This window comes from Impatiens glandulifera, chromosome 6, assembly GCF_907164915.1.
Source record: "Impatiens glandulifera chromosome 6, dImpGla2.1, whole genome shotgun sequence".
Lineage (NCBI taxonomy): Eukaryota > Viridiplantae > Streptophyta > Magnoliopsida > Ericales > Balsaminaceae > Impatiens > Impatiens glandulifera.
In genome coordinates this window covers 39,597,369-39,608,594 of record NC_061867.1, presented here as the reverse complement: position 1 = coordinate 39,608,594, position 11,226 = coordinate 39,597,369, and the positions used below count along the sequence as shown (strand labels likewise).

At 35.0% G+C, this 11,226-nt stretch overlaps 2 protein-coding genes across 4 annotated transcripts; one reads left to right on the top strand and one right to left on the bottom strand.

The window, feature by feature from the left end:
* The first annotated feature begins 366 nt into the window (after positions 1-366).
* LOC124944034 (nascent polypeptide-associated complex subunit alpha-like protein 1) lies at positions 367-2,371 on the top strand. The gene is made up of 4 exons (XM_047484492.1): positions 367-528; positions 1,245-1,326; positions 1,565-1,692; positions 1,773-2,371. The coding sequence occupies exons 1-4, from the start codon at positions 469-471 to the stop codon at positions 2,103-2,105; spliced, it is 603 nt and encodes a 200-aa protein (XP_047340448.1). The 5' UTR covers positions 367-468; the 3' UTR covers positions 2,106-2,371.
* Positions 2,372-5,271: 2,900 nt separating this feature from the next.
* Positions 5,272-7,177, bottom strand: LOC124942567 (probable E3 ubiquitin-protein ligase RHC1A). 3 transcript variants are annotated; one of them, XM_047483095.1, is made up of 2 exons: positions 7,023-7,177; positions 5,272-6,401 (listed from the first exon to the last, which is right to left on the bottom strand). In XM_047483095.1, exon 2 carries the CDS (start codon positions 6,346-6,348, stop codon positions 5,419-5,421), a length of 930 nt encoding a protein of 309 aa, XP_047339051.1. In that variant the 5' UTR covers positions 6,349-6,401; positions 7,023-7,177; the 3' UTR covers positions 5,272-5,418. The 3 variants fall into 3 exon arrangements, with proteins under 3 accessions (XP_047339051.1, XP_047339052.1, XP_047339053.1); XM_047483096.1 differs by lacking the exon at positions 7,023-7,177 and adding an exon at positions 6,735-6,869; XM_047483097.1 differs by lacking the exon at positions 7,023-7,177 and adding an exon at positions 6,750-6,772.
* Between the last annotated feature and the right edge of the window lie 4,049 nt (positions 7,178-11,226).

Sequence of the window (11,226 nt, the reverse complement as noted above, 5' to 3'; positions counted from 1 at the left end):
TTTTTTTTTCAACTTTTTCTTTTTTCCAATAGAGGTGATGACACGTCATTTTTCTCTCATATCTACCCTCACAGATTCTATCTCGTATCAATTCTCTTTTATTAAATAGTTGTAAGAAAAAAATAACTAGGTACGAAGTTTGAGTTTAATTTTTTTAATATAAGTTTATAAAATTTAATATTTTCAACAACATTTGATTAACCTAACAAATAAATCTAATTTAAAAAAAATGAAAACAAAAGGCTGTTATCTGAAATGGAGTGGACCTCTCCGCCCCCAATTGCCATCTAGCTTGACTAGTTGGCCCATTAACCATAGAGGATCCGAACCCGATTATTACTAATGAAGTGATACTCTCTTTATTAGGGTTTTCTCCATTCTTCCACTATATTTCTTCAGTATCATTCTCTCTCCTTCTCACCGCCGGCCGATCGAAATCTCTCTCTCTTCTCCCTCTCCCTTATCAGTATGACTGCTCAGACACAAGAGGAGCTTCTCGCGGCCCTTCTCCAGGAGCAGAAGCTCGATGTAAACTCTTATTTCTTTACTCGAAGTTCTTATTTATACTGTGAATATGACTGATTGGATTCATACATCAATTTCAATTTTTATGTTATATGGGTTTGAATGAAGAATAGATGGTGTAGTCTTTATTATTAAGAACTGGCCATCGATTCAAATGGAGGGTTTTGAAATCTTCAGAAAATTTTAGTAGATGTTTCATGAAATAGAGATGTTACTATTAGAAAGTTTTGATATTTGATTCTTTTATAGTGAAGATAGATTTATAAAAGTCCTAAAGATTAGTTCATGTTGTTATAATCATTACCAACCAAGTTAAGCCCTGTCTTAGTCTGACTTATTTTTTGGAGGTTTCAACTGTGAGTGAATCAATTTTAGCATTGCATTATGCTTTAAAGGATGGTCTGATGTTTTACATGATTCTTAAGGAAGATATGAATGACAAACAAAGATGTAGAAAAATAGTTAAATTTAATGGTTTCATTGATTTCATCAGTGATTCCTGTAAAACTTAAATGTGTCAACATTGTAAGAAGATTTTGTATATTCCTTTAACATTGTATTTAGATTATGTATTGTTTAAAGGTATTTAGGGACCCAATCAGGTTTTTCCCTTGAAACTTGTACCTGCATAACTTTAGTAGTTAGATTTCTTTACTAGGTCACACATTTCAAGTTACAATAATCCTTGTAAGCTGAACTTATGGTTCTATAATGTGCAGTCTGAGAAGCCTATTATTGAAGATGATGATGATGAGGATGATGATGAGGATGATGATGACAAAGATGAAGATGACGTTGAAGGTAAATTCTACAGATTGATACAAATTCTGGTCTCTATTATATGAAATCAATATTGATCTTAATCAGCTTTTATGCTATCATATTCTGTGAACTGTGTTTGAGAGATGACAGACATTCAAAAGAAAGGATTTCCTCACAAAATTTAAAGAATACTCAATTCACTAATTTGTTTTTCAAGTACATGTGATGAAAAAGATTATGTTTAGACTAATGGGACAACATTATGAGAACATGGCAGGTCAAGTTGATGCAAGTGGCAGATTAAAGCAAAGCAGAAGCGAGAAGAAGAGCAGGAAGGCAATGCTTAAGCTTGGAATGAAGGCCATTCCTGGTGTCAGCAGAGTTACTGTGAAGAAGAGCAAGAATGTACGTATGATGCTGATAATCTTGTGTTAATTTGATTGTGATAAGCTTCTTGTGTGTTAATTTTTTTCATGTTGTTGTAGATTTTATTTGTGATATCGAAACCAGATGTTTTCAAGAGTCCTACATCTGACACATATGTTGTGATTGGAGAGGCGAAAATAGAGGATTTGAGCTCACAGCTACAAAGTCAAGCTGCAGAACAGTTCAGAGCTCCTAATTTGAACAATGTAATATCAAAGCCAGAAACTTCGGCTGTAGTACAGGATGATGAAGATGTGGATGACACTGGTGTGGAGCCGAAAGATATTGAATTGGTGATGACTCAGGCAGGAGTTTCAAGGTCTAAGGCTGTCAAATCTCTCAGGGCAGCGGATGGAGATATCGTCACTGCCATCATGGAACTTACCAACTAGCCTGCGTTTACTTTGGTTTTCATTTTGTATTATCTACCTTCATGAGAGAAAAAGAGAAAGTGTGTTGTCTTATTACTGTTTTTCTAAGATCTGATGGTTTTATCTTTGGATTTTTATTTTTATTTTCTGTAGCTTTGGATACAATCTTTTATATCTTGTGAGTTGTTGAGTTTGATTGGCTTTGGATACAAACTTCACTTGGCAATGTCATTCAAGGAAATTGGTTGATCCATATTTATCATCAATTTAGTTATTTGGTTCTATTATTTGTAGACTGGTAAGTTTTATTTTTTTAAACACTAATGTTATTCTTACAGTCAACCATTATTTTCCTTATGGCAATTTTGAACCCTCAAATAGTTGTTTAGTTTGGGTTTTGCAATTCCAATTTGAAAAAACCTTTGAATCAGGTAACTCCTCCCTCAGTTCTTCGGTGGCTGAGTTTAACCTCTTATAATCGATACACATCTTCTAAAATAAATATTTTTGTCTGATCCCATGAAAACAGCGAACGGACTTTTTTTGATCAACACCACGGGAGCAGCGAACAAATTGTGACATTTTCTAATTATTCCCTTATCTAGCATATTGTTTTTCACTTCTGTAGGTAGAGGTAGAGGTGTAAGCATACATCTTCGGTGATTTTCTTTAGTGAGATTCGATGATCATGCTCTCTTGTTGGTGGTAAGCCTTCTAGTTGCTGGAACAGTGTGTTAAAATCATCGAGCAACCCCGGAAGATCTTCAGAAACCTCTTCCAGAGCCCTTGTTATATGTGCAAAGTACAGGACTTCATGTTTTGTTTTTGCTTGTATCATGGAAACAATGCCGCATTTCCTTAACAATTTCTCCAACGGGTGACCTTGTATAAGGTTAATTTTTGTCTAGAGTATCCCTTGCAAGGTAATGGTCCTACATTCCCTTTCAAAAAAAATGTAAGGTTTTCAAAATTCCAGGTTGAAGTGGCTAAACTGATTAGCCATTCTTTGTCCACCACAATATCATAACCTGCTATGATAAAAACTTTCATATTCGCTTGGTAATCCTTATCTTTTATGGACCATTTTTACGTTTTTGCAAACGCTAGAACACTTGGGTTGTCATGGCCTCGTGGACTATATTCCTTATAATCATGTTGTAATGAAGTTATGAGTGTTTCTTATGTCGATAAGGATCGCCACTGATAGACTCCCAATCTTGCCCCGGATTTGGAGAATTTGGAAATTATTGGAACCGGTTAAGGCGTGTAGGGAAATGGCAGGCTCCTCCACTGGACTGGGATGCAACAATGAATGATCGTCATCAACCACTTATTGAACCAATTCTCGGACATCTGGTGAGGCTTCTCGGTCATTAGCTGAGATCATGAACAATTTTGCTTTGCACTTGTGGTTTGGTTCCAATTTCTGATCACATTTGTAATAAAGACCTTTCCTCCTTTTCTCATTAAATACATCAGGGTCTAATTTTTTCATTGAGTCTTGATTCACGCCGGAAAAAAGATACACGAGGAATGCCCAAAAAGAAAGTTCAGTTGGTACTTGGCCCGACTGATTTGGGCAGTAAAGGGGCATATTTACTATACAAGTTCCCTCTGCTCCACAAGAATCTTTATATTGATTCTTGATTTTTGGCCATCGACATGGCCTCGTTCAAAGCTTCGGGATTTCTGAGTTTGATAGCATCTGCAATCTCCTCGTTCAGACCTACTAGGTAACATTCTATCACATACTCCCCGGGAAGGCTAAACAATTTATGGAAAATATTTATGTATTGCTAATTGTAATACATGACTGATTTCGCATCCTGTCGTAAGTGCATAAGCTGTCTCATGAGGGTGTCATACATAAAGAGACCGAAATGCGCTAGAAGGTCCCTCTTGAACACTTCCTACGTTAAGATTTCCAGATGATTGCGTTGTTGTAAGTAGAAACCATACGACATTTTGGCATTGCCCGTAAAATGGATGTGAGCAATGTATGTCTTGGCTTCATCCTCCATCCTATAAACCCGGAAAAATTGTTCTGCGGATATGAGTCAGCCCTCCACTTCAATTTCATCAAATCGAGAGAAGTCGACCTTGGTGAGTTGTGTTGGAGGAATATTACAGATGTTTCTATTGCGTGGAGGGTTTTGACGACAATTACCCTCGTGCCCCTTAGAGTAGTTTTCTTGGACAATAATACGAACTTGTTCTTCAGCATCATACAAGTTTCAATAGAACACAGTTTAATAAAGAACTATAACAAAATTTATAAACTATTCAAATTTTATAATAAGAAAGTAATTGAGTTGTAGACAGGAAGCATACGGAAGAAAAGGCACACAGTTTTTTGTTACAAGGATATCCATATCAAGAAATTTATCTAATTAAGTAGTTAATTAGTGAGAGAATGGAAGTCTTTAATATTTTTTTGAAAAAATTAAACTTTGTATTAATAAAAAATGGCATAAATAATATATTTATATGTAGTAAAAGAGGAATACTGGATACTAAAAGTTAAAGAAATAAAAATGAAACATATAAAAATGCCTATAATGTTAAAGATCTTTTAATCACTAAAAATTACATGAAAGTAACAAATTAAACAAGATCTTTTAATCACCCTACTTCTAACCTTGTGCATTGTTTAAAATATTCGAACAATATTCAATATGATTCCATTCAATATTTTAATAAATTAAAACATAAATACTTTAAAATTAATAAATCGTACACAAAGTTATGTAAAAAATAAATCTCAAATCTTTTTTTCCCTCAAATATTTTTAGAGTCATTTAATTTACATTTGATAAAATATAATGCTAAATCTCGAAAAAATATTCAATTAAAAAATTTACTTGGCATAGTAATAAATTAATTAAAAAAAACGAAAATGATACCTTAAAAGACAGATAGTTTGACATAGTTCAATATTCGAATCTCATTAAATGAAAACGACCAAAATTCAAGTCTATAATAGCAATTGGGTCATTTAAGTTGTAAGAACTTAGAAACAGCCATAGACTATCTATGAATTCGAAAGATGGCAAACCAGGGCTGTTCTTGCCTTTGTGAATAGAACACAGCCTTGTTTGACAAACACAAATAGTCCCCATTTTGTGAAAAGAGATTTCTTTTCCAAAATAACAATTTATTTCAAATACAAAAGAAAAAAAACTCTACATCAAACAAGTTCCAAAAGTACCAAACATGAACAAACATAAAACACAACTGTTAGCTTGAACACTTCATGAGCAAAAGGTCAAACAGAAATGTCAAACACTGAAATGCAAAAAAGAAAACTTCCCATCTTTTATTTCTTACTTATATCTTAAAATGGCTGTGTAGGATATCCACTAGCTTCAAACTGTTGAGCATTTGAGGATGATGAGCTGCTGCTTTTGGCTCCGGTTAACCTGTTTATATTCCGTGACTTGAAAGGCCATATTGAAGAAAACACATTCCTTGTCCTCGGATTCTCCATCCTGCTGCTACTGCTTGAACTGCTACTCCTATTATTGTTTCTGCTTTGTGGTGGCAATCCTTGTCTGCAAACTGGGCAAGAATTATGCTGCTCCAGCCATGGACCAATGCAATCTGGGTGATATATATGGTTACAAGGCATTTCCTTAGCATAACATCCAATCTTAAACTTATCTGTACAAATAGCACAATATGGATCAGACCGAACATGTCTATGTGAAATTCTTATACAAGGAATAGCGTCAATTGTTGATCTAGATGCAGGGGGAGCTCCTCCTCCATGATGTTCGCCACGGGTCAACTCCTCAATGAACTCAGGCACACCTGGACCAACAAAATAATCACCCCCATTTCCATTTCTAAATCCAATAGCTTCATTAAGAACCCGTTCAAGGCTACTACTTATGTTTTCATCGTTAGTTTGGCCTCTGAAAATCAACCAAGGAGCAAAACTACCATATCCAGACCCCCCTTGAGTTTGACTGTTGAACATCATCGTATTTGCTTCTCTAGCATGAGAATCCAAGTTGGTTAGTCCTCTTCCTGCTATTCGATCTCTCATGAAATTCATGAATGTGTCCATAAACCCTGTTGGTCCATGGTTGTTATCATCTCCAAAGTTGTTGTTTCCTTCTGTCGAAGAATCTAGGTGGATTGTGTCGTTGTTAAGTTCCTCCACAAATCCTCCGCCACATTCACCACAACTTGCCCGCCTTCCCTCTATACTCACAGTTTGCCTGCAACTGTAACACCAATGGCTGTTTCTACTTGTGGACATCTTCTTACCTTTTTCTTTAATCACCTTCCAATTTTATCTTCTTCACATGCTGGCTAGAACCCACAAGTAATACAAACAATTACCAAATAGCCTATGTTGAAGATTAAAAAAAGAGAGTAGAAAATGTAAAAAAGAAATAATGTGAATCCTTTTCAATTTAAGATATGATGAAATAATGGAGATCAAGGGATGAGTTTAAAGAAGTTAAGATAGTGGTATGATGATTGTAATTGCTTATTGAACAAAAATTGACAGAAAACAGATATAAACTCAATATAGCAGAATCAGAATTCAGAATGAGAATCAAAAGCGAATTGGATCTTTAACCAAAAGCATAAACGAGCAGAAATCAAGATCAGAAAACAAAATTAAGTTACAATGATTACCCTTTTCAAGCTTACTTTTGGGGATCCAAACCTGGCACAAAATTAAAGATCTATTGCATCCAAAGCTCAATAAACTAACCATGAAATGAAATTCCATCTAGTACCCAGATCCTGTCTTTGCATTAATATATGACTGCTAAATAAATTACACAATATGATGAAATTATTGATGTTTAGAAGTTAAAGAAAAGACATTTACCGCCAAAGAAGGCAAGATAGAGATGTAAGACATAGACAATACAAAAGTAAAAGGACAAGAGATGGGAAGCAATGGAATCAAGTTTGCACCTTCGGAGTAGTTTCGTCAGAGATCGATGAAGATTCAGAAAGAGGGTCACTAGAATGGTGATAACCGGTAACTCTAATGCGATGATAGCATTGTAGAGAGAGAGAGAGAGTAAAAACACAGTATTGAGAGGTTGGCGTTATCCTGCAAAGTTGCAAGTAACGTGGCTGCTAGTGTCCCTGTCACCCACGCTGTTGCCTGCCTTCATGTGCTCATTCTTTCACTAATCTAAAACTATTTTATTATTATTTTTAATAAAGTTAGTACTAACCAAATTAGTTAATAAATAATAATAAAATAACCTATACAAAAATAAAACAAATAATTAATAATTTAAATATCAAATTAAAAAGAACAATGTATAAAAAAAAAAATTATAATGAAAGTAAGACACAAAAAGAATTTCTTAAAAAAAAATTATTTAGTTAATGTGATCACTCACTATCACTCTCTATATCCCACAAATCTATATATATATAATGATGCTTAATTTTTAAAGTGTCCGGATTGTCGGGTCGAGAGCTGTGGTTAATTTGGATATATGTGAGAGTAAATGGATATTTAGGTCGGATTGTGGGTTGACCCGCCCATAAACTTAAAACGGTTAAAAATAAAATTAAAATGCTATAAGTATGGTTCGAACTTGCAACCGAACAAAACAAGTACAACATTTTAACCAACTAGGCTAATAACACTTTATATTTTAAATTCAACCCAAAATTTGATAAACGCGTGACATTTTAACAATATAAGTTCAATTTTTTAACTAACTAATCTATATATATAATGATGCTTAATTTTTAAAATGTCCGGATTACCGGGTCGAGAGCTGTGGTTAATTTGGATATATGTGAGAGTAAATGAATACTTGGCTCGGATTGTGGGTTGACCCGCCCATAAAAATTTTACCGTAATATTTTTTCACGGTTTTATTATATTATTACTCGTGCAAATGCACGGGATACATGCTAGTTATATTAATACATAAATGAACCAAAATAACAAATTAGGCTCATTATTAAGGTTATTACAATTTGAGATCTCTTTTTTTTACTTTACAATTTGAAATTCTTTATTTAGGTCAATTACAATTTGGGGTATTTCCTTTATAATATGACAATTTAGGACTTCTTATTGAGACCAATTACAACTAGGGATCTCTTATTTTGAATCTCACAATTTTAGGCTTCACATTATATCAAGTATGTACATAATGAGGTTTTACCTAATGAACATAGTCGTCCGTTCAAAAAAAAATATATTTCGTGACCTTTATAATTAAAAAATTAATAGTGATGTTGGAAAAAACCTGACAGAATAAATGAAGAAACAAATTAACAGAATTTGATAACGGAGTTCGGCCAAAATATTGCCTACGTCTTCAGACACTAAGGCTATCAATTAATAAGGAAGAAAAATACAATTATTGAGTTCTACAAACTAGAGGGGGGAGTTTTTTTATAGACTAAAAAACTTCCCCCACTCCCATCATCTTCCGATGTGAGATTCTATTTTAATTGTGAAGAGAGTTTCTTTTATATACTAAGAAACTTCTTTCACTCCCAACAATTTCTCCCTTTTTGATTATTTAAACTAAATTATCAAAACCAGTTTAAACATTTAAAAATCTTAACCCAACAATTTCTCCCTTTTTGATTATTTAAACTAAAATATCAAAACAAGATGAGTTCATGATTTAAATATAATCTAGGCATTATCGTAATCTAACAATCCTAAAAATATTTCTAAGGTAAGAAAACTTAGACTCAGGAAGTGGCTTCGTGAAGATTTCAGCCACTTCAGGCTGTTGAATGTCATATGCTATGTTCGAGCAGTCAGCTGTCTAGATGCCGTCTTGCTCTTCCAAGCTGCTTTCCTGTTTTACCTGCATTTAAAGACAATAAATCTGGTTCCCAATTTTCTTTGGGTCCATGGCTTATTAGTCCCTTGGAAATCCATACTTTGATTATTTTTATGGATTTCCCATATTGCGTTGTGATCGGTGCGTATAATTTATGCTTAGCAAACATCTTCCTACTAGTAGCTGAACTGTTAATCTTAGAGGATGGTTTTTGTCTAAAACTCCTTGACTTCCTGTCAATTTTAATATGCCAGACTTGTTGGCTGCTTCCATCTTATGTTTCAGCCAGCTAATAGTTGGCAGAACATAAGTAATCTCATCCTTTAAGGTTAGCTCATCACAGCTTGGATCAGTTATATTCTTAGTTAAGCTCTCTTTGACAAAGTTTATAGACTTAAACTTATCGGTTTCTAGGTTTGGATCAGTTATATTCTTAGTTAAGCTCTCTTTGACAAAGTTTATAGACTTAAACTTATCGGTTTCTAGGTTTAACTTTTCACAAGACTTGTCTGAGTCATTGTCATCAAATCCTAAACCAGATTTGCATCCGGCAGGCCTCAACATACTTATCTTCTGTCTGACTGCATCTCCAGACTTCGTCAAGGAACCGACCACATATGTCAAACGTTGGTTTTCAGAAAACAGAGTTTGAACATTTTCCTTGAGCTTTTCATTCTTAGATGAGAGCTCAGACATTTTGTTTTTAAAAACTTCAAAATCATTGTTTCGAGATGAAGAAGAGCTTTCAGATTTGTTTTTCAAATTTAGTTCATCAAAAAAGTCTGACAGTTTCTAGTACTCAATGACCATGTCATTGAGTACAGTAATTAACTCATCTCTTGAGAATTTTTCAGAGAAGAAATCAAATACCTCAGAGTCAACTTCTTCTTTTTCCATGAAGCAAGTGACCTCTTCATCATCACTAACGTTGGATGATGAATCATCTGAGTCGCTGTCGGCCCACTTGGCTTTGTTTTCATCCGCCATGAGAGTCTTTAGCTCTTTCTTGTTCTTTTTCTCATCTTTCTTTTTCTCATCACGCTTCGGCTTGCTGTTTCCTTCCTTGAAGTGTCTCTTCTTCATGAATTTGCAGATTTTATTCATGAAAAGAGCCATGACATCGCTGCTAATCTGCTTAGCAGCAGCCTTCACAGCAGTGGCACTAGGTGGCTCATCAGCGGTCACCAATGCCTTTGTTATGATGGTGGATGTGGGATGTTCCTCTTCATTCCTAAAGTTTATTTCAAACTCGTAGGCCTTCAAATCGGTTAACAAATCATAGAGCTCCATCTTGTTGAGGTCTTTAGATTCCCTCATCGCCATCGTCTTGATATCCCACTCTCTAGGCAGAGCACGCATGACCTTGATCGCAACCTCTCTGTTGCTGTAAGTCTTGTCTAGAGTGGATAGAGAAGTGATAACCTTACTAAATCTTTCGTCGAACTCATTCATCGTCTCTCCAGGATGCATCTTGAAGTTATTGAATTGTTGTGTGGCAACCATGAGTCTGTTTTCTTTGGTTTGCTCGTTGCCCTCACACAGTTTAGTCAATTTCTCCCAAATATCTTTGGCAGTGGGACATGTGATGATCTTGTGTATCATGTTGTCATCCAATGTCTTGTAGAGGATGTCTTTTGCTATGTTGTCGAGGTTGTTCTTTCTTTTATCTTCACTGGTCCACTCAGATCTAGCCTTCTCAATTTTTATCGGACCGTTGGTGATAGGGATGGCAATGGGGCGGTTCGGGGCGGGGAATGCATTTACCGTCCCCGCACCGTTTTAATTTCGGGGAATTTTTTAATACCATCCCCGCCCCGTTCGATTTTTTTCGGTTTCGGGAAATCCCGCGGGGCACCGTTAATAATTATTTTTATTTAAAATAAAATAAAAATTATACAATAAAATTATATAAACAAGTTTTTTAATATAATATATATTATAATATATTAGAATTTATATTATTTTAAAGAAATAACATTACTGCTCTTATAAAATATAATGAATAAATAAATATATTGATAATTTAATATATTTAATTATGTTTATGGTGTTCGGGGCAGATTCGGGGTAGATTCGGGGTGAAATCGGGGCGGGTCGGAACGGGGGACACAAATACCATCCCCGCCCCATTCCCATTCGGTTTCGGGGAAAAACCATCGCAAACGGGGCAATTCGGTTCGGTTTTCGCGGGGCGGTTTCAAATTGCCATCCCTAGTTGGTGATGACAAACCACATGTCATCATCAATGGAAACTAGATAAGCATGGACTCTCGCCTTCCACACGACGTAGTTTTCCTCTAAGAACATGGGAACATTGTTGATGACAACCATAGACATGATTCAAA

Excerpts from the sequence above, each read along its gene's own strand:
- LOC124944034 (XM_047484492.1), top strand. The coding sequence starts at position 469 with ATGACTGCTCAGACACAAGAGGAGCTTCTCGCGGCCCTTCTCCAGGAG. Across the intron at positions 529-1,244 it reads TCCAGGAGCAGAAGCTCGAT|TCTGAGAAGCCTATTATTGA; the intron begins GTAAACTCTTAT and ends TATAATGTGCAG. Across the intron at positions 1,693-1,772 it reads CTGTGAAGAAGAGCAAGAAT|ATTTTATTTGTGATATCGAA; the intron begins GTACGTATGATG and ends ATGTTGTTGTAG.
- LOC124942567 (XM_047483095.1), bottom strand. The coding sequence starts at position 6,348 with ATGTCCACAAGTAGAAACAGCCATTGGTGTTACAGTTGCAGGCAAACT.